The following is a 24,952-nucleotide window of genomic DNA, read 5'->3' on the forward strand; positions in this document are numbered from 1 at the left end:
TCCCACATCTAATTCCTTTCAGAAGAGTTTGCTGCTGCCTCTAGCAGCTCTTGTGCCTGGCATGTGAGTCGTTACAGCAACAGCTTCCTTAGGGATACTAAAAGGTCTGAGCAGAGGAAGGAAGTGAGCCTTCAAAATGATGAAGTGAAGTAGAAATTAATATACACTGAGCTAATCTCTGTAGTATAAACTCAACAGCCAAAGCAAAAAACACACCCAACCTATCTGCCTGGAGAGGAAATGCCAGTCATGGGAACCCAAGTGGAAGCTCCTGCTGATATTGGACAGAGGAGGTGTTGGGTGTTTGAAATCAATCTCTTCTTCCTTGGATCATTTCTCTCGTGCTCTTAAGGGGCTGCATTATATACAGCCATGTCAGGCACTGAGCCCCATGACTTTCTTGGTCAGGAACTCGAGGAATGCTTCAGTTTCTCCAGCAAATGTTTTCTGTGTTAGGCTTTGTTTGGACTGGAGAGCTTTGAAGAGGGGGAAGCTGAACTTGAGCGATGCTTGCAATAGCTTTTAACAAGGTTTAAATTCACACTGGGCCAAAGCACTGCCCCCCCATACTCACCTCCTAACAACTTCTGGCTCGGGACATTATTGCTTTAAGGATTGAACAGAGTCACAGAGGAATGTATTATTAAACAATATTTAGGGAATATGAGTCACAGAAGAGCAGAAGGCAGAAGCCTCACTTGCTGGTGGCATGCACTCAACACTGCTCAGGCCACACCTGGAGTGCTGCGCCCAGTTCTGGGCTCCCCAGTTCAAGAGAGATGTTGAGGTGCTGGAAGGTGCACCTGGGGGTGTTCAAGCAGCCTGTGGACATGGAGCTTTGGGATGTGGTTTAGTGCTGACCCTTCTGTGCTGGGTTGAAGACTGGACAGGATGAGCTTGGAGGTCTCTTTCAACCAGATACATTCTGTGATATGATACAGATAGAACTGCTGAGGGTGGAAGAGACCTCAGAGATGATCAAAAGTTTTACCCCAGCTGCTAGCACACTTCAAGCCTGCATCCCCATTTCTGTCCCTCCACCAAGAAACCAGCTTGGGCACTGCCAGGAACACCAAGCTTTGCCCTGTGCAAACCACAGGCAGAGATGTCTGCAACAAAGAGAAACAAGCCCAAAAATCCTTCTTGTACTTGAATGCTAACCTGCCTGGTTGACTCCCTCCATCTAATCAGATACTAATTCTCCCCTTCACAGCAACGAGCTGCTCAGCTCACACCAAGGTAACCCAGCATTAACCTTGCCACCAGGAGAAGAAAAATTGCAGGCTCCTCTCTTAACGCCTCGACTGTTTGCTGGGTGAAATAAATGAGCACCTTTCATTTGTGCTGGAAGCTGAGTTACTCTGCAACAAAGCAAACACACAAAGGCCTGGGCTGCTTGCTTTACAGCACTGTAAAAGCACGTTTTACAGCTGTGTTGCAAGCAATCTGTACTCATTAAATTATCACTCTGACAGGCTCCCTGTGAAAAGCTGTCAAGTGCAAACCTTTCTGGCACACAACAAATCATACTCAGCCGTGGCTCTCCCAGATGCTGCTATCTGGATGGCTGGCAGTGCTCCTCTCTCTCTCTCTCCCCTACTTATCTGGTTTGAAGTCCCCCCCTCTGTTCACCAACAGGGCTTAGAATCATCAAAGTTCAGTTGGAAAAGGTCTCCAAAATCATTTGAGTCCAAATGCCAATATATGCCCACTAAATCATGTCAAAAAGTGCCATGCCCACATGTTTCTGGAACACCTCCAAGTGACAGTGACTCCAGCACCTTGCTGGGCAACCTCTTCCAATGCCTGACCAAAACTTTGCTTCACAAATTGACCTGTGGGAGCAGCACATGGCTTGAAGGTCTCCTTGGTTCTCCTGGCAAACAGTAGAGTGTGGATTACACAGAGGACAGACCACAGACAAGGCACTGGAATAGGCTGCCCAAGGAAGTGGTGAAGTCACTATCCCTAGGGGTGTTCAAAACTGAGTGGATGTGGATATCTGGGACAAAGCCCAGTAATTAATGATAGAATCATAAAATCATAGAATTAACCAGGTTGGAAGAGAGCTCCAAGCTCATCCAGTCCAACCTAGCACCCAGCCCTGGCCAACCAACCAGACCATGGCACTAAGGGCCCCAGCCAGGTTGGAAGAGAGCTCCAAGCTCAGCCAGCCCAACCTAGCACCCAGCCCTGCCCAACCAACCAGACCATGGCACTAAGTGCCCCAGCCAGGCTTGGCTTCAACACCTCCAGCCACAGCCACTCCACCACCTCCCTGGGCAGCCCATTCCAATGCCAATCACTCTCTCTGACAACAACTTCCTAACAACATCCAGCCTAGACCTCCCCTGGCACAGCTTGAGGCTGTGTCCCCTTGTTCTGTTGCTGCTTGCCTGGCAGCAGAGCCCAACCCCACCTGGCTACAGCCTCCCTTCAGGTAGTTGTAGATAACTGGTAATGGTAATGAAGGTATTGAGTAGAAGGTTGGACTGAATGATCTCAGAGGTCACAGAGAATCACAGGATCAGTGAATGGTAGGGGTTGGAAGGGACCTTTGAAGATCAAGTCCAATCCTGCTGCCTAAGTAGGATCACCCAGGGCAGGTCACACAGAAACACATCCAGGTATTCCACATCTCCAGAGATGGAGACTCCACAAGCTGTCTGGGCAGCCTGCTCCAGAGCTCCAGCACCCTCACACTAAAGAACTTTCTCCTCCATTACCTCTTGTCCTGTCACAGGGGACCACTGAGAAGAAATCTTTTCCAAACTTAATGATTCTGTGATCCTGTAAAGGCATTGGGCTAACATGGTTTCACCAGCTCTAGCCCAGCCAGACCTGGGATCAAGTCTACCTTTTAGTGCTTCAACTCATCTCAGGTAAGCTCTGTTGATGCAAAGTCCTCCTGTTGCTTGTGCTGATGCTCAGTGCAGGGAGTGAGGGTACCAGCACTGCTGGCTGCAGGGCACAGCTGAGCTGCTCAGTAGGACCAGAGCCACACAACATTTCCTAACATCAAGAAGAAAGTTCAGCATTTGTCTGGATTGCAAAGTCAGTTCTGTGGACACTGTGGCCTTTGACACTCGGAAGAAAATGGCATTTCCCAATGCAGTTAAGGTTTAGAGATCAAAGAGGCAGCAATCTGCAGGCAAGCAACCTCCAGCTGGTGATTCTCTTAACACATTGCAATTTCAAGGCAGAATTTCAACACCCAGCACTTGGGGAAAGCCTAAAGACCAAAGAATCCTAGAATGGTTTGAGCTGGAAAGGAGCCTAAAGATCATCCAGCTCCAACCCTCCTGTCATGGGGAGAGACAACCTCCCACTAGACCAAGTTGCTCAAGGTCCTACCCAACCTGGCCTTAAACACCTCCAGGAAGGGGGTAGCTCCTAGAAATGAGATGAACACTCAGAGGGACATGTTCCTCTTCATCCACAAGGAGGGTTGGCATCTCCCTCTGAACACTGGTGACAAAGAGAGAAGCAGCAAAGTTGTGCCAAGGGAGCTTCAGGTTGGGTATCAGGAAAAATATCTTCCCAGAAAGGATTCTCAGGCTGCCCAGGGAGGTGGTGGAGTCACCACCTCTGGAGGGGTCTAGAAGACTCATGGATGTGGTTGGATATCAGTAAAAGTATCTCCCCAGAGCAGATTCTCAGGCTGCCTAGGGAGGTGATGGAGTCACCACCTCTGGAGGTGTCTAGAAGACTCATGGAAGTGGTTGGATATCAGTAAAAGTATCTCCCCAGAGCAGATTCTCAGGCTGCCTAGGGAGGTGATGGAGTCACCACCTCTGGAGGTGTCTAGAAGACTCATGGAAGTGGTTGGATATCAGTAAAAGTATCTCCCCAGAGCAGATTCTCAGGCTGCCTAGGGAGGTGATGGAGTCACCACCTCTGGAGGTGTCTAGAAGACTCATGGATGTGGTTGGGTATCAGGAAAAGTATCTCCCCAGAGCAGATTCTCAGGCTGCCCAGGGAGATGATAGAGTCACCACCTCTGGAGGTGTCTAGAAGACTCATGGATGTGGTGCTGAAGGATGTGGTTTAGTGGCAGTGGCTTAGGAGGGATGGGATTGTGAGCTCTGGACTTGATGAGCTCTAAGTTCTCTCCCTCCCTCAGCAGCTCTATGGCTCTATAGGAACACAGAGGCAAGGAGACAAACGCTTCACAGTTCTTTTTCCCTGGAAGGTGAAGCCATCCCTAGCTATGCCACCTACTCCCAGACATATTTTTCTTGCTCCTAAACGTGCCTCATCACTTTTCACAGGCCCTCACGTCCTCCACTGCACTTAACTGCACTTGGAATCTCCACCAGGGAAAAGCAACTTAGAGCTTAACAACCTTTTTCCAGCGGCGCTGAGACACCGCTGAGCACTGACTGCTAACTCATTCACTGCACATCAGGCTCAGGAAGGGCAGGGCAAATCCACAAGCTGTTCCTCTGTCCTCTTTTCAAACATGTGTTAGCACTTACTGACGTGGGAAGAATCCTTCTGTGAAGTTTGATGAAGCGCAGGCTTCAAAATCATGTCAGTGTCACAGCAACAGCCCCAACCTTGGGAGAGCTAGGAGGGGACAACATCGTCTTGCCAGGCTTTGTTTCATCAGTGAAAGGTTCCAAGACAGCAACAGCAAATTGGCTGCAGCCTCGAGGGAGGAAAACACAAAAGCAAACCCCTGAGATGTTGAGAACTTGTTGTTTCTGGAGGGCCCAGGAGCATAACCTTCATCTGTGCCCTGGGGCTAGCTGGAGCCCAGAAAGGCAGGGCAGAAGTTAATCCACAGTATGAGATTACCACCATCACACTGAGGCCAAGCTCATCTGAAGGATAAGAAGCCATGAAGGAGGAGGGGAGGAAAAAAGTGCAGGGGGTGTTGTCTGTGTGCTGGCCTTGGCTAGGACAGGGTTAATTTTCTCATAAGAACCTGGGAGGTGGCTCACCAACTGAACTCTGGCCAGCCTGCTCTAGGGTAGGGTGTCCCTGCCCATGGCAAGGGGGTTGGAACTAGATGATCCTTGTGGTCCCTTGCAACCCTGACTGATTCTATGAACTAGCCAGTGGGGGACTCATGGAACCACTGAATCCTTTGGAAAGCCTCCAAAATCATGAGTCCAACTCTACCCATCTAACTCCACCAATTCCAGTGCTAGACCATGGGCCTTGGCAGCACAGCTCTGCCTCCTCCAAACACCTCCAGGCATGGGGATTCAACCACCTCCCTGGGCAGCCTGTGCCAAGCTTTGAGAACCCTTTCAGTTAAGAAACTTCTTCTGACATTCAACCTAAACCTCCCCTAGTGCAACTTCAGGCTGCTTCCCCTCATCCTATCATTTGTTACTAGGGAGAAGAGCTCAAGCCCTGACCTGGCTCCAACCTCCTTTCAAGGAGCTATAAGCAAGCAATGAGGTCTGCCCTCAGCCTCCTCCCTCTTCTGCACACTAAAACCACCCCAGCTCCCTCAGCTGCTCCTCAGCAGACCTGTTCTCCAGATACCATATTGAGGCCATGCCTGCTATCCAAGGCTTGCCCAGGCACCTGGGATACAGCTTAATGGCCACAGTGGTGTTAGGCTGATCAAACTCATAGGATCATAGAATGTTAGGGGCTGGAAGGGACCCCCAAAGCTCATCTGGTCCAGAGCAGCATCACCTAGAGCAGATCACACAGCAACACATCCAGATGGTTCTTGAATGTCTCTAGAGAGGGAGACTCCACAACCTCCCTGGGCAGCCTGTTCCAGTGCTCTGTGACCCTCACAGGGAAAAGAATCTTCCTCAGGTTCACAGGAGCCTCCTATGCCCGAACTTCCACCCACTGCTCCTTGTCCTGTCACTGGGCATCACCCAGCAGAGCCTGGCTCCAGCCTCTGGGCACTTACCCTGCACATCATGAAGGAGCTCACCCCTTGGTCTCCTCTTCAAGCTAAAAAGCCTCAGCTCCCTCAGGCTCTCCTCATAAGGAAGATGCTCAACTTCCTTGGTTGGAACTGATGATGTTGGAGGTCTTTTCCAACCCAAACAACTCTGTGATTCTAACTGATCCTCTCAACCACCTCTACTTTGTCTCAGCTGCTTTAGCCTGCTGACCCACATCCACCAGTACCAACACACCAACCCCTAACAGCCACCATTGCCTGCAAAAGCTGGAAGTGAGTCCCTCCAGGCTGCCTCTCACTCACTCCTCAATTCAGAGGAGCTTTCTGGGACACTCACTAGGATATTCCACACGTACAAGTTCATCCAAGCCTCCCTTCCTCTGCTGCTGAGGAGGACCTGTGCTGTTGCTGACAGGTGGGCACTGCTTTCTTGTTCCTGTTACCTCAGCTGACCTCATCTTGCTAGATTCCATAGAATAGTGGGATTGTTTTGGCTGGAAAAGCCCTCTAAGATCACTGAGTGCAGCCATCAACCAAAGATCACCACAGCCCTTAAACCAGGTCCCAAAGGGCCACATTCTCAAACACCTCCAGGGACACTGACTCCACCACCTCCCTGGGCAGCCTGTTCCCAGGCCTGACCAAAAGCAATTTTCTCCAAGAGCTCTTCCAGCTGGAAGTGCTCTTGGAATTTCTTCCAAGAGCTCTCTTATCTGTTCATCCAGCATGCAAACAGCTGAGCACTGAGATACTGCAGGACACTTAACACTGACCAAACAGCTCCAGCTCTGCACCAGTGGATCACGTCCCCCAGCTCACCACGACACCCCCAAATACCACAGAAGACCATCCCCAAGGGAGCAGCTCCCAGGATTCTGCAAGCAACCCAAGCCTTAGGTGACTCCTTCGTGCAGGAAGGAGGAAGAGAGAGTTAATTTTAACCAGACAAACAATAGGTCATTGACTGGGTGACAGCAATTAGTAACCAGAGAGCAGCAGGCTTGTTTCCTGTAGCCAGAGAGAGAGCACACTGCCCACATCATTGCTTTGGGGAGACTTCATCTGGGATCCTAACACCAGAACTGCTTGGATTTGAGGTGGCAGAAGACTGCTTCATCCCTCCCAAGCCCACACACAAAGCAGCCTGTATCAGGAGCAGTGTGGCCAGCAGAACAAGGGAGGTTCTTGTGCCCCTGTGCTCAGCACTGCTCAGGCCACCCCTGGAGTGCTGTGTCCAGTTCTGGATACCTTCATTCAAGAGAGCTGTTGAGGTGCTGGAAGGTGTTGAGAGAAGGGCAGCAAGGCTGGGGAGGGGCCTGGAGCAGAGCCCTGTGAGGAGAGGCTGAGGGAGCTGGGGGTGTGCAGCCTGCAGCAGAGGAGGCTCAGGGCAGAGCTCATTGCTGTCTGCAGCTGCCTGCAGGGAGGCTGTAGCCAGGTGGGGTTGGGCTCTGCTGCCAGGCAAGCAGCACCAGAACAAGGGGACACAGCCTCAAGTTGTGCCAGGGCAGGTTCAGGCTGGATGTTAGGAGGAAGCTCCTGCTAGAGAGAGTGATTGGCATTGGAATGGGCTGCCCAGGGAGGTGGTGGAGTGGCTGTGGCTGGAGGTGATGAAGCCAAGCCTGGCTGGGGCACTTAGTGCCATGGTCTGGTTGGTTGGGCAGGGCTGGGTGCTAGGTTGGACTGGCTGAGCTTGGAGCTCTCTTCCAGCCTGCTTGACTCTGTGATTCTATTCCAAGACACAGAATTGTTTTGTTTGGAAAAGACCTTTAAGATCATTGAGTCCAACCATTCCCTATCTGTTACTTACTCTGGTGCTAATCCGTGGCTGCTCACACCTCATCTCTGGAGCTTTTAAGCCTCTCCAGGGATGGGGATTGAACCACCTCCCTGGGCAGACTGTGCCAGTCTCTCAACAACCCTCTTAAGGGTGAAATTGTTCCTTAACTTCCCCTGGTGCAACTTGAGGTCATTTCCTCTTGTTCCTGGGAAGAAGAGATCAACTCCCATCTCACTCTAACCTCCATTCAAGTAGCTGTAGAGGACAACTGCTGCTGTGCCACAACACCTGGCAGCTGCCTCCTCCAGAGGGAATTCAGCTTGCAGCCAGGACTGGGTGCCACAGACACAGGGGGCAGCCTGGCACACATGTGGGATGAGACCTCAGGTCTCTGCTCTTGTAGGCAGTTTCCCATCAAAGAGTAAATGCCAGCTGAAGGTCCCCAGAGGGCAGTTATTTTGGTAGGGCAGAGTGCCCCATGCTCTGCCAGATTCTAACTATAGGAGCAGCAGGCTGGGCACCTGCAGGGCTCATCTGTCACTGTTAGCTGATGGAAGCAGTAGAGAGGAGACCACCAAAAGCTTTCTCTCCTCCCTTCTGTCTCATTCCTGGTTATTAATACTTCCCAGCCATGTGTCTTGCTGTCCCAGCACACCTCCCTGCCAACTCCTACCTGGAGATGGCGGCTGGCAGCCAAGGGTTATCATCTCAGCAACAAAACTCAAGTCTGAAAGGAGATTCCAGAGTTGATTTTCCCTTTCAGCTGAGTTTGGAAGCTATCTGGGCCCACTAGACCCTCAGACTCAGGCATAGGACAGATACTGGAAGTAACTAATGCACATAGGAGTGACACAAGGCTTGGACCAGAAGATCTGAACTGGCTGGAGGGCCTGGCCCAGAGAGAGGTGGTGAATGGTGCCACATCCAGTGGGCAGCTGGTGCCAGTGGTGTCCCCCAGGGATCAGTGCTGGGCACAGAGAGTGGTGCTGAATGGTGCCACATCCAGTGGGCAGCTGGCACTAGTGGTGTGCCCCCAGGGATCAGTGCTGAGCCCAGAGAGAGGTGGTGAATGGTGCCACATCCAGTGGGCAGCTGGCACTAGTGATGTGCCCCAGGGATCAGTGCTGAGCCCAGAGAGAGGTGGTGAATGGTGCCACATCCAGTGGGCAGCTGGCACTATTGATGTGCCCCAGGGATCAGTACTGGGCACAGAGAGAGGTGGTGAATGGTGCCACATCCAGTGGGGAGCTGGCACTAGTGATGTGCCCCAGGGATCAGTGCTGGGCACAGAGAGAGGTGGTGAATGGTGCCACATCCAGTGGGGAGCTGGCACTAGTGATGTGCCACAGGGATCAGTGCTGGGCACAGAGAGAGGTGGTGAATGGTACCACATCCAGTGGGCAGCTAGCACTAGTGGTGTGCCCCAGGGATCAGTGCTGGGCACAGTCTTGTTCAATAGCTTTAGTGATGATCTGGACCAGAGGATAGCTGAGCATGGTGCTGGGATGGGACCAGCAACCTGGCCACAAAAAGCACCAACTACAGGGCAGGCTTTGTTGCCTTCTCTCCTATCCAGAGCACACAGAAGGAATGCACAAGCCAAGACTTGGTTTAAGTACAACAGCAAAATCACTTGAGAAATGCAGGGACTGAAGAGCAAAGAGCCACTTGCTGGACCCAGCACCACAGTGCAGAGGCTCAACAGCTCCTTTGCTTTGTGAGGGGGGGGTGAGGATTGGGCTGTGTCCACCCCAATCACTCTACAATCAGCCTACCAAATAAAACACAACCCCCCAGATGAAAATCAAGTTAATTTCCCCTCTAGCACATGAGCTACATCTTCTGAGAGATTTAGGAGGGGAATCAGGAGGAGGTCTTGAAGAAGAAAAAGCTAAGGACATCTTATCTAGGATGCAAGAGAATGGAAACACTGAAGAGTTATGAGCTATGTCCTGCCCCTGTTCCAGCTCCTCCAAACAGCTGAGCCATTTCCTCAGAGCCCTGCTTGGCCAGCACAGGTTCCCAGCATGGAAAACTTCATCTGGAGAGGGGAAAAGAGGTGAAAGTTGAAGGCTGAATAAATGAGACTGAGCAGCATCTGATTGTTGCTATCAATCCCTGAGAGGGACGGGAAAGGCACTAACTGGTGAAGATGAGACAAGGCAAAGGAGGCTTTTTCCTTCAAACCAAGGCAAAGCAAAGAGCTAAACAAACAAACAACACCCCCAAAATAAAACCAAAAGCCAACCAACCAACAAAAAACTCCAACAACAACCAAAAAACCCAACCCCAACTCCACCATTACCCTACAAAGCAGAACTGGTGAAGATGAGACAAGGCAAAGGAGGCTTTTCTCTTAACACCAAGATAAAGCAAACAACTAAACCAACACACAAAAATCCCCAAAACAAAACCAAAACCCAACTAACAAAACAAACAACCCCAACAACAACAACAAAAAACCCCAACCCAAACACCACCCTCACCCCACAAAACAGAGGGGAGGTGGTAGTGGTGTGGTGCATCTGTAAAGCCCTGACTGCTAATAGATGCTGTGGCACAAGAGCTGATCACAGTCACAGGTTAGTGGATTGAGTCCAGCAGCAGTGAGTTTGCAGATGACACCAAGCTAGGAGCAGCTGTGGAGCTGCTGGAGGGGAGGAGAGCCCTGCAGAGGCACCTGGCCAGGCTGCATGGGTGGACAGAGGCCAATGGGATGGGACTGAAGAAGGCCAAGGGCAGGGTTCTGCACTTTGGCCACAACAACCCCAAGCAGCACTACAGGCTGGGGACAGAGTGGCTGAGAGCAGCCAGGCAGAGAGGGAGCTGGGGGTGCTGGGAGAGAGGAGCTGCAGAGGAGGCAGCAGTGTGCCCAGGTGGGCAGCAGAGCCAATGGCATCCTGGGCTGGCTGAGGAGCAGTGTGGGCAGCAGGACAAGGGAGGTTCTTGTGCCCCTGTGCTCAGCACTGCTCAGGCCACCCCTGGGGTGCTGTGTCCAGTTCTGGGGTCCTCAACTCAAGAGAAATGTTGAGGTGCTGGAAGGTGTTGAGAGAAGGGCAGCAAGGCTGGGGAGGGGCCTGGAGCAGAGCCCTGTGAGGAGAGGCTGAGGGAGCTGGGGGTGTGCAGCCTGCAGCAGAGGAGGCTCAGGGCAGAGCTCATTGCTGTCTGCAACTACCTAAAGGAGGGCTGTAGCCAGGTGGGGTTGGGCTCTGCTGCCAAGCAAGCAGTAACAGAAGGGGACACAGTCTGAAGCTGTGCCAGGAGAGGTCTAGGCTGGATGTTGTTAGGAAGTTCCTGCTAGAGAGAGTGATTGGCATTGGAATGGGCTGCCCAGGGAGGTGGTGGAGTGGCTGTGGCTGGAGGTGTTGAAGCCAAGCCTGGCTGGGGCACTTAGTGCCATGGTCTGGTTGGTTGGGCAGGGCTGGGTGAGCCTGGAGATCTCTTCCAACCTGCTTGATTCTATGATTCCCCTTCGTGGTCACTGTTGGACAGAGATGCCAACAGGGCCAGAGAATCTCACCCACTAACTGCTCAGTGCAGCCCCACAGATGTATCTGAGATCATGTATGCCAGGGGAAAGAAACAGAGCAAACCTTCACCTCTAAGAACATCCAATTGTCAGACTCCCAGGCCCCCTTCAGATACTGGAAGGCCACTCCAAGCTCTCCTCCAAGCCTTTTCTTCTCCAGGCTGCATAGCCCAAACTCTCTCAGCCTGGCCTCATAGCAGAGCTGCTGCAGCCCTCTCAGCATCTTGGTGGCCTCCTCTGGACTGGCTCAAACACTTCCTTGTCCTCCTTGTGCTGGGGGCCCCAGAACTGCACACAGAACTGCAGGTGGGGTCTGAGGAGAGCAGAGCCAAGGGGCAGAATCCCCTCCCTTGCCCTGCTGCCCACACTGCTCTTGCTGCAGCCCAGCACAGGGTTGTGTCTGGGCTGCACTCACACTGCAGGCTCCTGTTGAGCTTTTCACCAGCCCAGACCCCCATGTCTCCAAACTGGCCATGCACAGGAGGACCTGACACTGCCCTATTCCTTGTTAGGAGCTGAAATGTCTTCTGCTCTGCCCTTCGGGGATGGCTAATCAGCACCTTGCTCCACAGGCCCGATTAAGAGGAGCTAATTCATTCCTGCAAGGCTTTGGTTTCAGATGGGAGCAACTCTGGCACCAGTTCCAGCAGCGCTCCAGTGACAGCTGAGGCAAACACTCCCAAGAGCCAAGGGGCATCACAGCCTCCACCCAAAGGACATGCACCACTGCCCCTGCCCTTCTGAAGCAGCAGCTGCTGCAAAGGTCAAGCACAGAATGGAGGCAGCACAGGTTTGCCTCTGGTTATTTTTCTGAATGGGTTAGGTTGGAAGAGAACTCAAAGCTCAGCCAGCTCCAATCCCCTGCCAGAGGCAGGGACAGCTCCCACTGGAACAGGTTGTTCAAGGCTTCATCCAACCTGGTCCTGAACACCTCCAGGGAGGCTGTGATCAAAGATCACATTCTGTGCTTCTGTACTCCACAGTAAGGTAAATCTGTGCCAGTTGTTGATCAGGAGAGTGGTGAGAGGCTGGAATGGGTTGCCCAGGGAGGTGGTTGAGGCCCCATGGCTGGAGGTGTTTGAGGCCAGGCTGGCTGAGGCTGTGTGCAGCCTGCTCTAGGGTAGGGTGTCCCTGGGCATGGCAGGGGGGTTGGAACTGGCTGCTCCTTGTGATCCCTTCCAACCCTGACTGATTCAATGATCTTAGAGGCCTTTTCCAACTTCAGTGATTCTATGATTCTGCAACTGTGTGCTTAGCCCCTCTCCGCTGCTGTAGCAAAGAGAATTCCTCCTTAAGCTGAGGAAGGGGCAGAGCTCTTTGGTGCCAGGTTTTCATAGAATCAAGCAGGTTGGAAGAGAGCTCCAAGCTCAGCCAGCCCAACCTAGCACCCAGCCCTAGCCAGTCAACCAGACCATGGCACTAAGTGCCCCAGCCAGGCTTGGCTTCAACACCTCCAGCCACAGCCACTCCACCACCTCCCTGGGCAGCCCATTCCAATACCAATCACTCTCTCTAGCAGGAACTTCCTAACAACATCCAGCCTAGACCTGCCCTGGCACAGCTTCACACTGTGTCCCCTTCTTCTGTTGCTGCTTGCCTGGCAGCAGAGCCCAACCCCACCTGGCCACAGCCTCCCTGCAGGCAGCTGCAGACAGCAATGAGCTCTGCCCTGAGCCTCCTCTTCTGCAGGCCAAACACCCCCAGCTCCCTCAGCCTCTCCTCACAGGGCTCTGCTCCAGGCCCCTCCCCAGCCTTGCTGCCCTTCTCTCAACACCTTCCAGCACCTCAACATTTCTCTTGAGTTGAGGAGCCCAGAACTAGACACAGCACTCCAGGTGTGGCCTGAGCAGTGCTGAGCACAGGGGCACAAGAACCTCCCTTGTCCTGCTGCCCACACTGCTCCTGAGCCAGCCCAGGATGCCTCTGGCTCTGCAGCACATCAGGGATGCTCATGCAGGGAGCCCTGCATGCTCTTTGTTTTCAGTGCAGCACTCCCCAGAAGCCTCCTCGTTCATTTAAGGTGAAGCAGATGCTTCTCCTCTGGTCTCTTTGAAAAGGGCTTATCTAAGGGCTGGATTTCATTAAGTGTCTTGCTCTGCATTTAATAAGCTTGCAAGTCTAGACACTTTGCTTCTCCCTCTCTATCACCCCTTATGTGAAGCAGCAGGTAGAGACAGCAGAGGTTAAGAGGGAACTATTTAGCTTGCAGATCGAGATGCTATCAAGGTGATTATGTAATTCCACTTTGACTCACTGCAATTTCACACCCAGGGACTTTTTCTCCCTCCTGTGTGCCAATCCCTTTGGAAAGAAGGGGCTGCTACCTGCTGCAGTAGGGTAGAGAAGGTTCCCAGAGGGTCAAGGCACAGACTTTGAGGTATTAGTAGAAAATCCATTTGGAACCAATGACCAAACAAGGGAGGAGAAAGGTCTAGAGGAGCTATGCAGGCAAATCAACCTCCAGAAAAGGCTACAAAGATGATCACAGGGCTAAAGCACTTACCCTCCAGGGACAGGCTGAGAGAGGTGGGGCTGTTCAACCTGGAGAAGAAAAGGCTCCAGGGAGACTTCAGAGCAGCCTTCCAGTATCTGAAGGGGGCCACAAGAAAGCAGGGAAGGGACTTTTGACAAGGGCTTGTTGAGCTAGGATGAGGGACAATGGCTTTGAGCTGGAAAAGGGGAGATTGAGACTGGAGATTAGGAAGCAATTCTTGACAGTGAAGGAGGTGAGACACTGGCACAGGTTGCCCAGGTTGATTCTGGATGCCCCCTTCCTGGAGGTGCTCAAAGCCAGGTTGGATGAAGCCTTGAGCAACCTGATCTATTGAGAGGTGTCCCTGCCTGTGGCAGGAGGGTTGGAAATGGATGAGCTTTAATGTCCCTTCCAACCTCAACCATGATACATGAGCAGAACAACAGCCTCAGCAACCCAACCCACCCTCAGCTACTCCCATGCCCATGAAAGGTGAGCAGTGCTGGGAAGGTGTGTGCCAGCTGCCTCCAGAGGGAGTTTCTCCCTGCTGAGCCAGGCAAGCCCTCTGGAGATCCAGTCTGACAGGACAGCACTGCAGATGCCAGGGCAACGTCGAGACCAATCATTTGCTTATCAGCCAGCAGCCAGCCTGGCTGCAGCGATGGGAACCCAGCCCAGCCCTTCCTTTTGTTTCTGACCCTGCCTCACACTTGAACCCTTGGCCTCCACACAGAGCCAGGGCTCTGTTCTGCTAAGTGTGTGGCACAGTCACTTGCTAGAGGGCAGGGATCCATCCAGAGGAACCTGCACAGGCTGCAGAGGTGTGCCCAGGCCAACCTCACAGCATTCAATAAGGCCAGGTGGAAGGTGCTGCACCTGGGTGGGTGCAATCCCAGGCACCAATCCAGGTTGGGTGGGGAATGGCTGAGAGCAGACCTGAGGAACAGGACCTGGAGGTCTGGGCTGATGAAAAGCTCAACAGGAGCCTGCAGTGTGAGTGCAGCCCAGACAGCAACCCTGTGCTGGGCTGCAGCAAGAGCAGTGTGGGCAGCAGGGCAAGGGAGGGGATTCTGCCCCTTGGCTCTGCTCTCCTCAGACCCCACCTGCAGACCTGGGTGCAGTTCTGGACCCCCAGCACAAGGAGGACAGGGAACTGCTGGAGACAGTCCAGAGGAGGCCACCAAGGTGCTCAGAGGGCTGCAACAGCTCTGCTATGAGGACAGGCTGAGAGAGTGTGGGCTGTACAGCCTGAAGAAGATCAGGCTTGGAGGAGATCTTGGAGTGGCCTTCTGAAGGGGACTACAGGAAGGTTGAGTAGGGACTACTGACAAGGTCTGTAATGACAGGAGAAGGAGAAATGGGTTTGAACTGGCAGAGGGGAGATTCAAACTAGATGTTAGGAAAGGGTTGTTTGCAGTGAGGGTGGTGAGACACTGGCAAAGGTTTCCCAGGGAGGTTGTGGAGCACAGAAGCACAGAATGTGATCTTTGATCACATTCTGTGCTTCTGTGCTCCACAACCTCCCTGGAGGTGTTCAGGACCAGGCTGGATGAGGCCCTGAGCAACCTGTTCTAGCGGGAGGTGTCCCTGCCTATGGCAGGGGTTGGAACTGGCTGAGCTTTGAATTCTCTTCCAACCTAAACCATTCTATGATTCTATGATAAGTGAGGTGGGTCCAAACCCTGCTGGTTCTCAGTAAGCTGGCAGAGCTCAGCACTTCTGGGGAGCAGGGCTGAGGGATGCTGCAGGTTGCAGCAACAGGGATGTACCAGCACAACTAACTGCCAGCTTCCACCAAGAGCAAAAGAGCTTTGCAAAGGCACAATCAGAAAGCAAAATCTCTCTCTTTGGGAAACAAGCAGCCACCATCAGCAAATATTTCTCATGGGATTGCAAAAACAAGTCGTGCTCTGCCCTCTGAGTCATGAACTTCCCCCAGTGAAGGGGGAGGCAGAGCAGAACAGCTGCTCAGAGAGCATCACAGTGAGGGTTTTCACTTCTGAACCCAAGAAAAGCAAGTTCAAGGTTCCTGCACTTACCATCAAACTTCTTGTAGCGGGAACTGAAGGTGGTTTGAAGGTGATTGCTGAGCTCCACGACGGCGTTCCTGAAGTCATGTTTACTCTGCTGACTGTACTTCTCCTCCATTTCTTGAGAGCAGCATGTGTAGCCTTGTGAGCAGACTTTCAAGTGGTCACCTGAAATGCAGAGCAAGGAGACTCCTGGTTAAAAGGGTTCCCTGTGCAAAGGGGAAGAGGTAGGCTTGGGAGGCAGAGGGGGTGCAAGGATCCACAGCAAGGAGAAAACATCTTCCTGCCAGCACTGGGGGCAGGGGCATTAAACTGTGGTGTTGCAAAGGACAATCAGAGCCAGACAGATAAATACCATGGCCTGTCTTTCTGCAGGAGTATAAGAGTGCCCTCTTAATTAGTCATAGAATCAAGCAGGTTGGAAGAGAGCTCCAAGCTCAGCCAGTCCAACCTAGCACCCAGCCCTGGCCAATCAACCAGAGCATGGCAACCACACCAACCCCAGCCCTCAGATATTTATAGACACTGATTCAGGTCCCCTCTAAGTCTTCTCTTCCCCAAACCAAACAGCCCCAGGTCCCTCAGCCTCTCCTCACAGGGCAGTGCTCCAGTCTCTTCAGCATCTCTATAGCCTTCCCTTGGACTCTCTCCAGCAGATCCCTGTCCCTCCTGAACTGGGGAGCCCAGAACCAGATGCAATATTCCAGGTGAGGTCTCAGCAGGGCAGAGCAGAAGGGGAGGAGAACCTTCCTCCATCTGCTGACCACACTCCTCTTAATGCACCCCAGGACCCCACTGGCCTTCTTGGCCAGCAGGGCACATTGCTGTGCCATGGATGTTCTCCATTGGCACTCCCAGGTCCCTCTCCACAGGGCTGCTTTCCAGCAGATCTCCTCCCAGCCTGTACTGCTGCAGTTTATTGCTCCTCCCCAGGTGCAGGACTCTGCACTTAACCCTTGCTGAAGCTCTTTAGGTTCCTCTCTGCCCAGCCCTGTCTGTCCAAGTCTCTCTGCATGGCTGCACAGCCTTCAGCTGCCTCAGCCAAGCCAGTCTGGTATTGTCAGCAAATCTGCTGAGCAGACTCTGTCTGTCTGTGCCCTCATCAATCTCATTCATGAAGATGTTGAACAGCAAGCATTTAAAAAGCCCAAAGTGTCCAAGCTCCACCACTTTGAATGCCATCTCCAGTACCAAGAGATGACTAACAGCTCTTTGACACAAGGGGGAAACAGACACAGCAGCAAAGTGATAACTACAGCTTGAGCAACACCTCCTTTGCTGCTGTCAAAACCATTTCCTTTCCAAGCTCTTCTAGAACTTGGGGATTTGATTGGGATTTCCCCAACCCACCCTTAAATCTCTTGGTGGAGAAATGAGGTGGGAAATACTTTACCCTAAATGCACTTGAAGATTTCTGTGTCATCTCCATGCTACATCCCTGCCTGACAGTGCTTACAAGTTACAGACCTCCCATTCTGTTTGTGTTGGAGGTGTAAGCCTCTCACCCTGCTTGCCAAATGCAGATCAACTGATCCCTCCTTTGTATTTCTAGCAATGCTTTGAAAGCAGTTCATAGAATCACAGAACCCAGCAGGTTGGAAGAGAGCTCCAAGCTCAGCCAGCCCAACCTAGCACCCAGCCCTGCCCAACCAACCAGACCATGGCACTAAGTGCCCCAGCCAGGCTTGGCTTCAACACCTCCAGCCATGGCCACTCCACCACCTCCCTGGGCAGCCCATTCCAATGCCAATCACTCTCTCTGACAACAACTTCCTAACAACATCCAGCCTAGACCTGCCCTGGCACAACTTGAGGCTGTGTCCCCTTCTTTTGTTGCTGCTTGCCTGGCAGCAGAGCCCAACCCCACCTGGCTACAGCCTCCCTGCAGGCAGCTGCAGGCAGCAATGAGCTCTGCTCTGAGCCTCCTCTGCTGCAGGCTGCACACCCCCAGCTCCCTCAGCCTCTCCTCACAGGGCTGTGCTCCAGGCCCCTCCCCAGCCTTGCTGCCCTTCTCTCAACACCTTCCAGCACCTCAACAGCTCTCTGCAATGGAGGAGCCCAGAACTGGACACAGCACTCCAGGGCTGGCCTGAGCAGTGCTGAGCACAGGGGCACAAGAACCTCCCTTGTCCTGCTGCCCACACTGCTCCTGAGCCAGCCCAGGATGCCATTGGCTCTGCTGCCCACCTGGGCACACTGCTGCCTCCTCTGCAGCTCCTCTCTCCCAGCACCCCCAGCTCCCTCTCTGCCTGGCTGCTCTCTGCCCCCAGCCTGTAGTGCTGCTTGGGGTTGTTGTGGCCAAAGTGCAGAACCCTGCACTTGGCCTTGTTCAGTCTCATCCCAGTGGCCTCTGCCCACCCATCCAGCCTGGCCAGGTCTCTCTGCAGGGCTCTCCTACCTTCCAACAGCTCCACAGCTGCTCCTAGCTTGGTGTCATCTGCAAACTCACTGAAGCTGGACTCAATTAATAAGGATACTGAACAGGCCTGTGCCCAGCACTGACCCCTGGGGCACACCACTAGTGACTGATTTCATAAGCTGTCCCAGATGCCCTGGCATGCCCAAAACAGTGGTTCTAGCAGCAACTCCAATTCCCTGATGATTAACAAATGAAAAGTTCAAGAGCTGTGGTTTGGACCCAATCTGTGCTACTGAACTCCAGCTACCTTCCCACCTCAGCTTTGTAAGGTAAATCATTTTTAATCCAAATCCTTTAACATGTTCATTCTTTAGAGCAAAGGTGGAGAGACACTGGCACAGGTTGCCCAAGGGAGGCTGTGGATGCTCCTTCCCTGGAGTTGTGCAAGGCCAGGATGGATGAGGCCTTCAGCAAGCTGTTCTAGTGAGAGGTATCCCTGCTCAAGGCTAGGGGGTTGAGAAGAGATGATCTTGGAAGGTCCTTTCCAAAACTAAGCCTTTCTATGAATGAATTTGTCTTTGATCCCCTTGCCCCAGATTCACAGAGTGCCTCTTAGGGACACACAGGCAAAGCCAAGCAAGGAGAGCTTGATCCACTGATAGTGGATCAAGCTTGCACAGATCTCCTTTGGTGCATCATTAAGAAGTTATGCTCCAAAATGCAACTCAGACAGTCAAAAACGAATGACCAAGCAACCTAATTATGGGAGATATTTCTCAGTCATGTCAGCACTATGTGCTCTTGGCTTGTGACCAAGAATTAGCTCTGTCTGGAGCTGAGGAGCTCCTCCTACTCAGTGCTAACCATAGCAGGATACCCAGTGCTAAAAGCCAGAAAAGTTAAGGCTCTGAGTTGCTCTTCTTGCAGCTTTCTTCTATCACATTAGAACTGGCTGGAGGAGCTGGCCCAGAGAGCGGTGGTGAATGGTGCCACATCCAGCTGGCAGCTGGCACCAGTGGTGTGCCCCAGGGATCAGTGCTGGGCACAGGCCTGTTCAATAGCTTTAGTGATGATCTGGAGCAGGGGATGGAGTCCAGCAGCAGTGAGTTTGCAGATGACACCAAGCTAGGAGCAGCTGTGGAGCTGCTGGAGGGTAGGAGAGCCCTGCAGAGGGACCTGGCCAGGCTGGATGGGTGGACAGAGGCCAAGGGGATGAGACTGAACAAGGCCAAGTGCAGGGTTCTACACTTTGGCCACAACAACCCCAAGCAGCACTACAGGCTGGGGCCAGAGTGGCTGAGAGCAGCCAGGCAGAGAGGGAGCTGGGGGTGCTGGGAGAGAGGAGCTGCAGAGGAGGCAGCAGTGTGCCCAGGTGGGCAGCAGAGCCAATGGCATCCTGGGCTGGCTCAGGAGCAGTGTGGGCAGCAGGACAAGGGAGGTTCTTGTGCCCCTGTGCTCAGCACTGCTCAGGCCACCCCTGGAGTGCTGTGTCCAGTTCTGGGCAACTCTTCATCTACTGGTGAGTGGTAAAGACTCAGAAGCCTTTGTAATTGCTCACCATGTGAGCACAGCAGAAAAAATATATAACCCTGCCATGGTTTCCTTTCAAGTTGGGCTTTTTATTGCATTGTCTGGCCAGGAATGCAATCATCACATCAGGGGCTGCATGGTAAAAAGAGCTTAAGTAGCAGAGAACAACTGCCAGTATCTATCCCATCTGCACACCATGGGTGCAGCTTGTTAGGGATTGGCAGCAGATCTTTCCCATGGCCTCTCAGAATCAGGGTTGAAGGAGATCACAAGGATCATCTAGTTCAAATCACAGAATCAGTCAGGGTTGGAGGGGGTCACAAGGATCATCTAGTTCCAATCACAGAATCAATCAGGGTTGGAGGAGATCACAAGGATCATCTAGTTCCAATCACAGAATCAGTCAGGGTTGGAGGGGATCACAAGGATCATCTAGTTCCAATCACAGAATCAGTCAGGTTGGAGGGGATCACAAGGATCATCTAGTTCCAATCACAGAATCAGTCAGGGTTGGAGGGGATCACAAGGATCATCTAGTTCCAATCACAGAATCAGTCAGGGTTGGAGGGGATCACAAGGATCATCTAGTTCCAATCACAGAATCAGTCAGGGTTGGAGGGGATCACAAGGATCATCTAGTTCCAATCACAGAATCAATCAGGGTTGGAGGGGATCACAAGGATCATCTAGTTCCAATCACAGAATCAGTCAGGGTTGGAGGGGATCACAAGCATCAGACAGTTCCAACCCCCCTGCCATGTGCAGGGACACCCTACCCTAGATCAGGTTGCTCTAAGGTCTCCCTGGAGCCTTCTTCTCTCCAAGCTGAACAGCCCCAACCCTTCCAGCCTGTCCCTATGACAGAGAAGCTCACTCTTGGGCTGGAATGGAGGTGGTGTTTAAGCACAGAAACACCCTGCTATGTGCTGTCACCAGTTGTACATCCAAGGAACTGTGCTCAGGAAGGTAACCTTAACCAACTTATGACTTAAGCCATTAGACAAACAACTGTACTTCACAAAGTGAGAGGCAGCCTTTAAGATCAGCAGATCCAAGTTCAGCAGACTCCAGGTACACAGAGTTTCTTCCAAATCAAGTAACACTTGGGGTTTTTTTTTAACAGCACGGTGGAAAACAGGTTTTCATCCCATGAGTAAGGGTGCAGTGTCAACTCAGGGCCTCCAGGACCTTAAAAAGCAGTTCCCTTCATCCATCCATTTTCCAAGACCTTTTCAAAATGTTGTTTCTGGATGTCTAACTTCCCAGCCTGCTTCTCCACCCCCTGACCAAGCTCATGCTTTTAGCTACACCTAAGCTTCACTTTCAGCGGTGCTTTGCCAGGAGGCCAGAGGGGAGCTTTATTTCTTTAGCCCTTCACAAGTGGAAGCCAGGAGGTACCATTTCAACATCAGGAGAAACTTCTTTGCTGTAAGGATGCTGGAGCCCTGGAGCAGGCTGCTCAGAGAGGTTGTGGAGTCTCCTTCACTGGAGACTTTCACAATCCACCTGGATCTGTTCCTGTGTGACCTGCCCTGGGTGATCCTGCTTCGGCAGAGGAGCTGGACTACATGATCTCTGGAGGTCCTTTCCAACCCCTACCATTCTGTGATCAATTCCAATCACTCTCCACAGCAAATTACAAAGGAGGAGTCAAAAAAGCCATGCCTGTAGCAGCCTGCATCCCTTCAGCATCATCTACCATCCACTTCCAACTCTTACCACTCTGTGATCAATTCCAACCACTCTCTAACAGTACCAAGCCTGGTGCTAGATCAGGGCACTCAGCAACACCCAGAAAGGATCCAAGCAGCACAACCACCCCTCCCATCCAACTCTCCACAGCAAATTACAAAGGAGGAGTCAAAAAAGCCTTGCCTGTAGCAGCCTGCATCCCTTCAGTGTCATCTACCATCCACTTCCAACCCCTACCATACTGTGATGCACTGCAGCTTGGTAAACAAGCCCAAAGTAGTTTACAGCCAGAGATGTAGCTGTTGGACTTTTGCTCCACTGGGGGAGGTTGGGCTGGTGGAGAAGTGGGAATCAAACACTGCTGGAGGACTGAAGCCACCACTTTAGCCTCACACTCTGCCTGCTCCCTCCAGGTAGACTTTGCTGCCATGGGAGAAAATGGCACTGGGGGAGGTTGGGCTGGTGGAGGAGTGGGAATCAAACACTGCTGGAGGACTGAAGCCACCACTTTAGCCTCACACTCTGCCTGCTCCCTCCAGGTAGACTTTGCTGCCATGGGAGAAAATGGCACTGGGGGAGGTTGGGCTGGTGGAGGAGTGGGAATCAAACACTGCTGGAGGACTGAAGCCACCACTTTAGCCTCACACTCTGCCTGCTCCCTCCAGGTAGACTTTGCTGCCATGGGAGAAAATGGCACTGGGGGAGGTTGGGCTGGTGGAGGAGTGGGAGTCAAACAAAGCTGGAGGACTGAAGCCACCACTTTAGCCTCACACTCTGCCTGCTCCCTCCAGCTTGTGTCATCTTGAAAGGTTTTATGACTTCCTCTGAACCAAGGAGCAAAGGAATCCCAGACTGTAATGCCAGGCTCTAATCCGATTTCACACTAGACTTGCCTTCCAATTATCCCAGAATATGAGGCTTTCACCCATCATACATAATTGACATGCCCAGCCCAGCCAGCACAGTGCTCCAAAAGCCCCAACAAGAACCACAAGGAGCACTAACATCATCCCCCCGAGCGCGGCTGCGCTGCTCCGGCCCCGCGCTAACAAGGCACGGGAAGCAGAAAGGAAAGCCTCAGCTTGTGATGCACCTCCAGCAGAGCCACTGAGACAAGGCATGGCTACCATCCCACCTGCCTCATCAGTCACCAGAGACCCTGCCCACAACACACCAAACTGAAGCACAGCAGTGTGGAATGGCAGGGAGCTCCAATGCTCAGCCAGTCCAGCCCCCCCGTGCCAGAGCAGGGTCAGCTAGAGCAGATCACACAGGAACACATCCAGGCAGGAGCACATCCAGAGAGGGAGACTCCACAACACCCCTGCGCAGCCTGGTCCAGGGTTCAGTGACACCAGGGGGTTGTGGAGTCTCTCCTTCACTGGAGATATTCAAAACCTGCCTGGATGTGTTCCTGTGTGATCTGCTTATAGATGATCCTGCCCTGCAGGGGGGTTGGACTGGACAAGCTTTCATAGAATCAAGCAGGTTGGAAGAGACCTCCAAGCTCATGCAGCCCAACCTAGCACCCAGCCCTGGCCAATCAACATAGAATCAAGCAGGTTGGAAGAGAGCTCCAAGCTCAGCCAGTCCAACCTAGCACCCAGCCCTGCCCAACCAACCAGACCATGGCACTAAGTGCCCCAGCCAGGCTGGGGCCACTCCACCACCTCCCTGGGCAGCCCATTCCAATGCCAATCACTCTCACTGTGAAGAACATACTCCATGTCCAAACTGAATTACTTCCCATCCCAAAGGCAATCAGTGTCAGCTTTTCCTTTCTCCCTTCCTCAAAATATTTGCAGTTCTCATCAGGAGCACACACACACTGGGGCTTAAGATACTACAGGTAGAATCACTCTAGTAAAGGCAGCATCTCCAACAGCAACACAGCAACACAGAATTACAGAATCAAACAGGTTGGCAGCCCATTCCAATGCCAATCACTCTCTCTGACAACAACTTCCTCCTAACATCCAGCCCAGACCTCCCCTGGCACAATTTGAGACTGTGTCCCCTTCTTCTGTTGCTGCTTGCCTGGCAGCAGAGCCCAACCCCACCTGGCTTTCAGGAGGACATGGAAAAGGATTGGAAAAGACCTCCAGGATCATTGACCTAAGACCACCATGGCCATTAAAGCATGGTCCAAAGTGTCCACACATTTCTTGAAACTCACCATAGATGGGGCCTCCACCATCTCCCTGGGCAGCCTGTGACAGTCCTGGAGAGCCCTTTCAGGGAAGAATTGTCCAAGCTGCCTGGCAGGGTTGGGGATGCACTGCGGCTCGGCAGCACGCGCCGGAGCGCAGAGATTCCAACATCCCAGGCAATTAGCAACCCTTTTACACCAGTGGTTTATTTGCCTTATGAATTGTTAAACCCACTTCTTCCCCTCCTCCCCCTCCTTCCCTCCAGGCTATTAATCACTGTGGGTTCCATGTCTCTGCTGATTGCTTGAAGGGCACAGAAAAAGCTCCCCAGGCCCAGTGGAGAAAGCTTAGAATATTGAAATGATTTTAGCTGGGTTGGGGTTTTTTTTTGTTGTTGTTGGGTTTTTTCCCCCTCTTTTCAAACTTGTCAAGCAGTCAAAGCAGACTCTTTGATACCCAACCCAAAGCCCTTTAACCTACTCTTAACAAGAGGGAACTATTTCCAGCCCAGCTTTTCTGCCTCTGTTAACTCAGCAGTTAATCCGCGGCGCGGGCAACAGCGGTGGCGCACAATGCCCCAGTGCCACCTCCTGCCACACAACAAAGAGTTCCTCATTACTTCCAGAGCACCTACCTACACTTACTTAAAATATCCCACACAACCCAGGTCTGTCTGGCTTTCTATTTTTTTCCCATTTTGCTTTGTTGACAGCTTTGGGTTCCCAAATTTACTGCCAAGAGAGTCAGGGACTGGAGAGAACAAGAGAGATTTATATCCCTGTGTGTACATTAAGCCAAAAGCACATTAGGAACCTTCATTTTCTACTGGAAAGAGCAACTTAGGACACAAAGAGGCCTCTTGCCTTCCACCCCTCCAAGTCCAAATCACCCCTGCAAAGCTTGGCCTCCAGCTGATGACAGAGTCAATCCCTGAAGGACAAAGTCTGGGCAAACACTGCCCATTACGGCTGACCAAAGCGATCTCAGGACATCTCCCCAGGGCGGAGGCAGATCAGCAGAACCCTTCCTGTGCTCCTAATGCCACTCTTCAGTCTCAAGAGACAAAGACTTGCTTTCACTCTCTGCTGCACCCTGGGAAAGCATAACCAGTCAGTTGAGGTTCCCTCCTGCCCACCTCTCCTGCCAAGGGCAATGGAGAAGTTCAGAGGAGGGTCCCCAAGCATCACCAATCAGCTATGTCCCTTCCTGCCCACCTCTCCTGCCAAGGGCAATGGAGAAGTTCAGAGGAGGGTCCCCAAGCATCACCAATCAGCTATGTCCCTTCCTGCCCACCTCTCCTGCCAAGGGCAATGGAGAAGTTCAGAGGAGGGTCCCCAAGCATCACCAATCAGCTATGTCCCTTCCTGCCCACCTCTCCTGCCAAGGGCAATGGAGAAGTTCAGAGGAGGGTCCCCAAGCATCACCAATCAGCTATGTCCCTTCCTGCTCACCTCTCCTGCCAAGGGCAATGAAGAAGTTCAGAGGAGGGTCCCCAAGCATCACCAAACAGCTATGTCCCTTCCTGGTCACC

General features: G+C 52.5%; 1 protein-coding gene across 3 annotated transcripts in view; it reads right to left on the reverse strand.

Moving 5' to 3' along the window:
• GPC4 (glypican 4) overlaps positions 1-24,952 on the reverse strand; it is a 100,868-nt gene that overhangs the window by 39,297 nt on the left and 36,619 nt on the right. For 2 of the 3 annotated variants that reach the window (XM_064159107.1, XM_064159108.1), the window contains exon 2: positions 15,700-15,858. In XM_064159107.1, coding sequence (XP_064015177.1) covers positions 15,700-15,858 — 159 coding nt within the window. Of the gene's footprint in view, positions 1-15,699; positions 15,859-17,083; positions 17,101-24,952 lie in introns of those variants that run through there. The other variant, XM_064159109.1, reaches the window with a different exon arrangement.

This window comes from Pogoniulus pusillus, chromosome 19 (assembly GCF_015220805.1).
Source record: "Pogoniulus pusillus isolate bPogPus1 chromosome 19, bPogPus1.pri, whole genome shotgun sequence".
NCBI lineage: Eukaryota > Metazoa > Chordata > Aves > Piciformes > Lybiidae > Pogoniulus > Pogoniulus pusillus.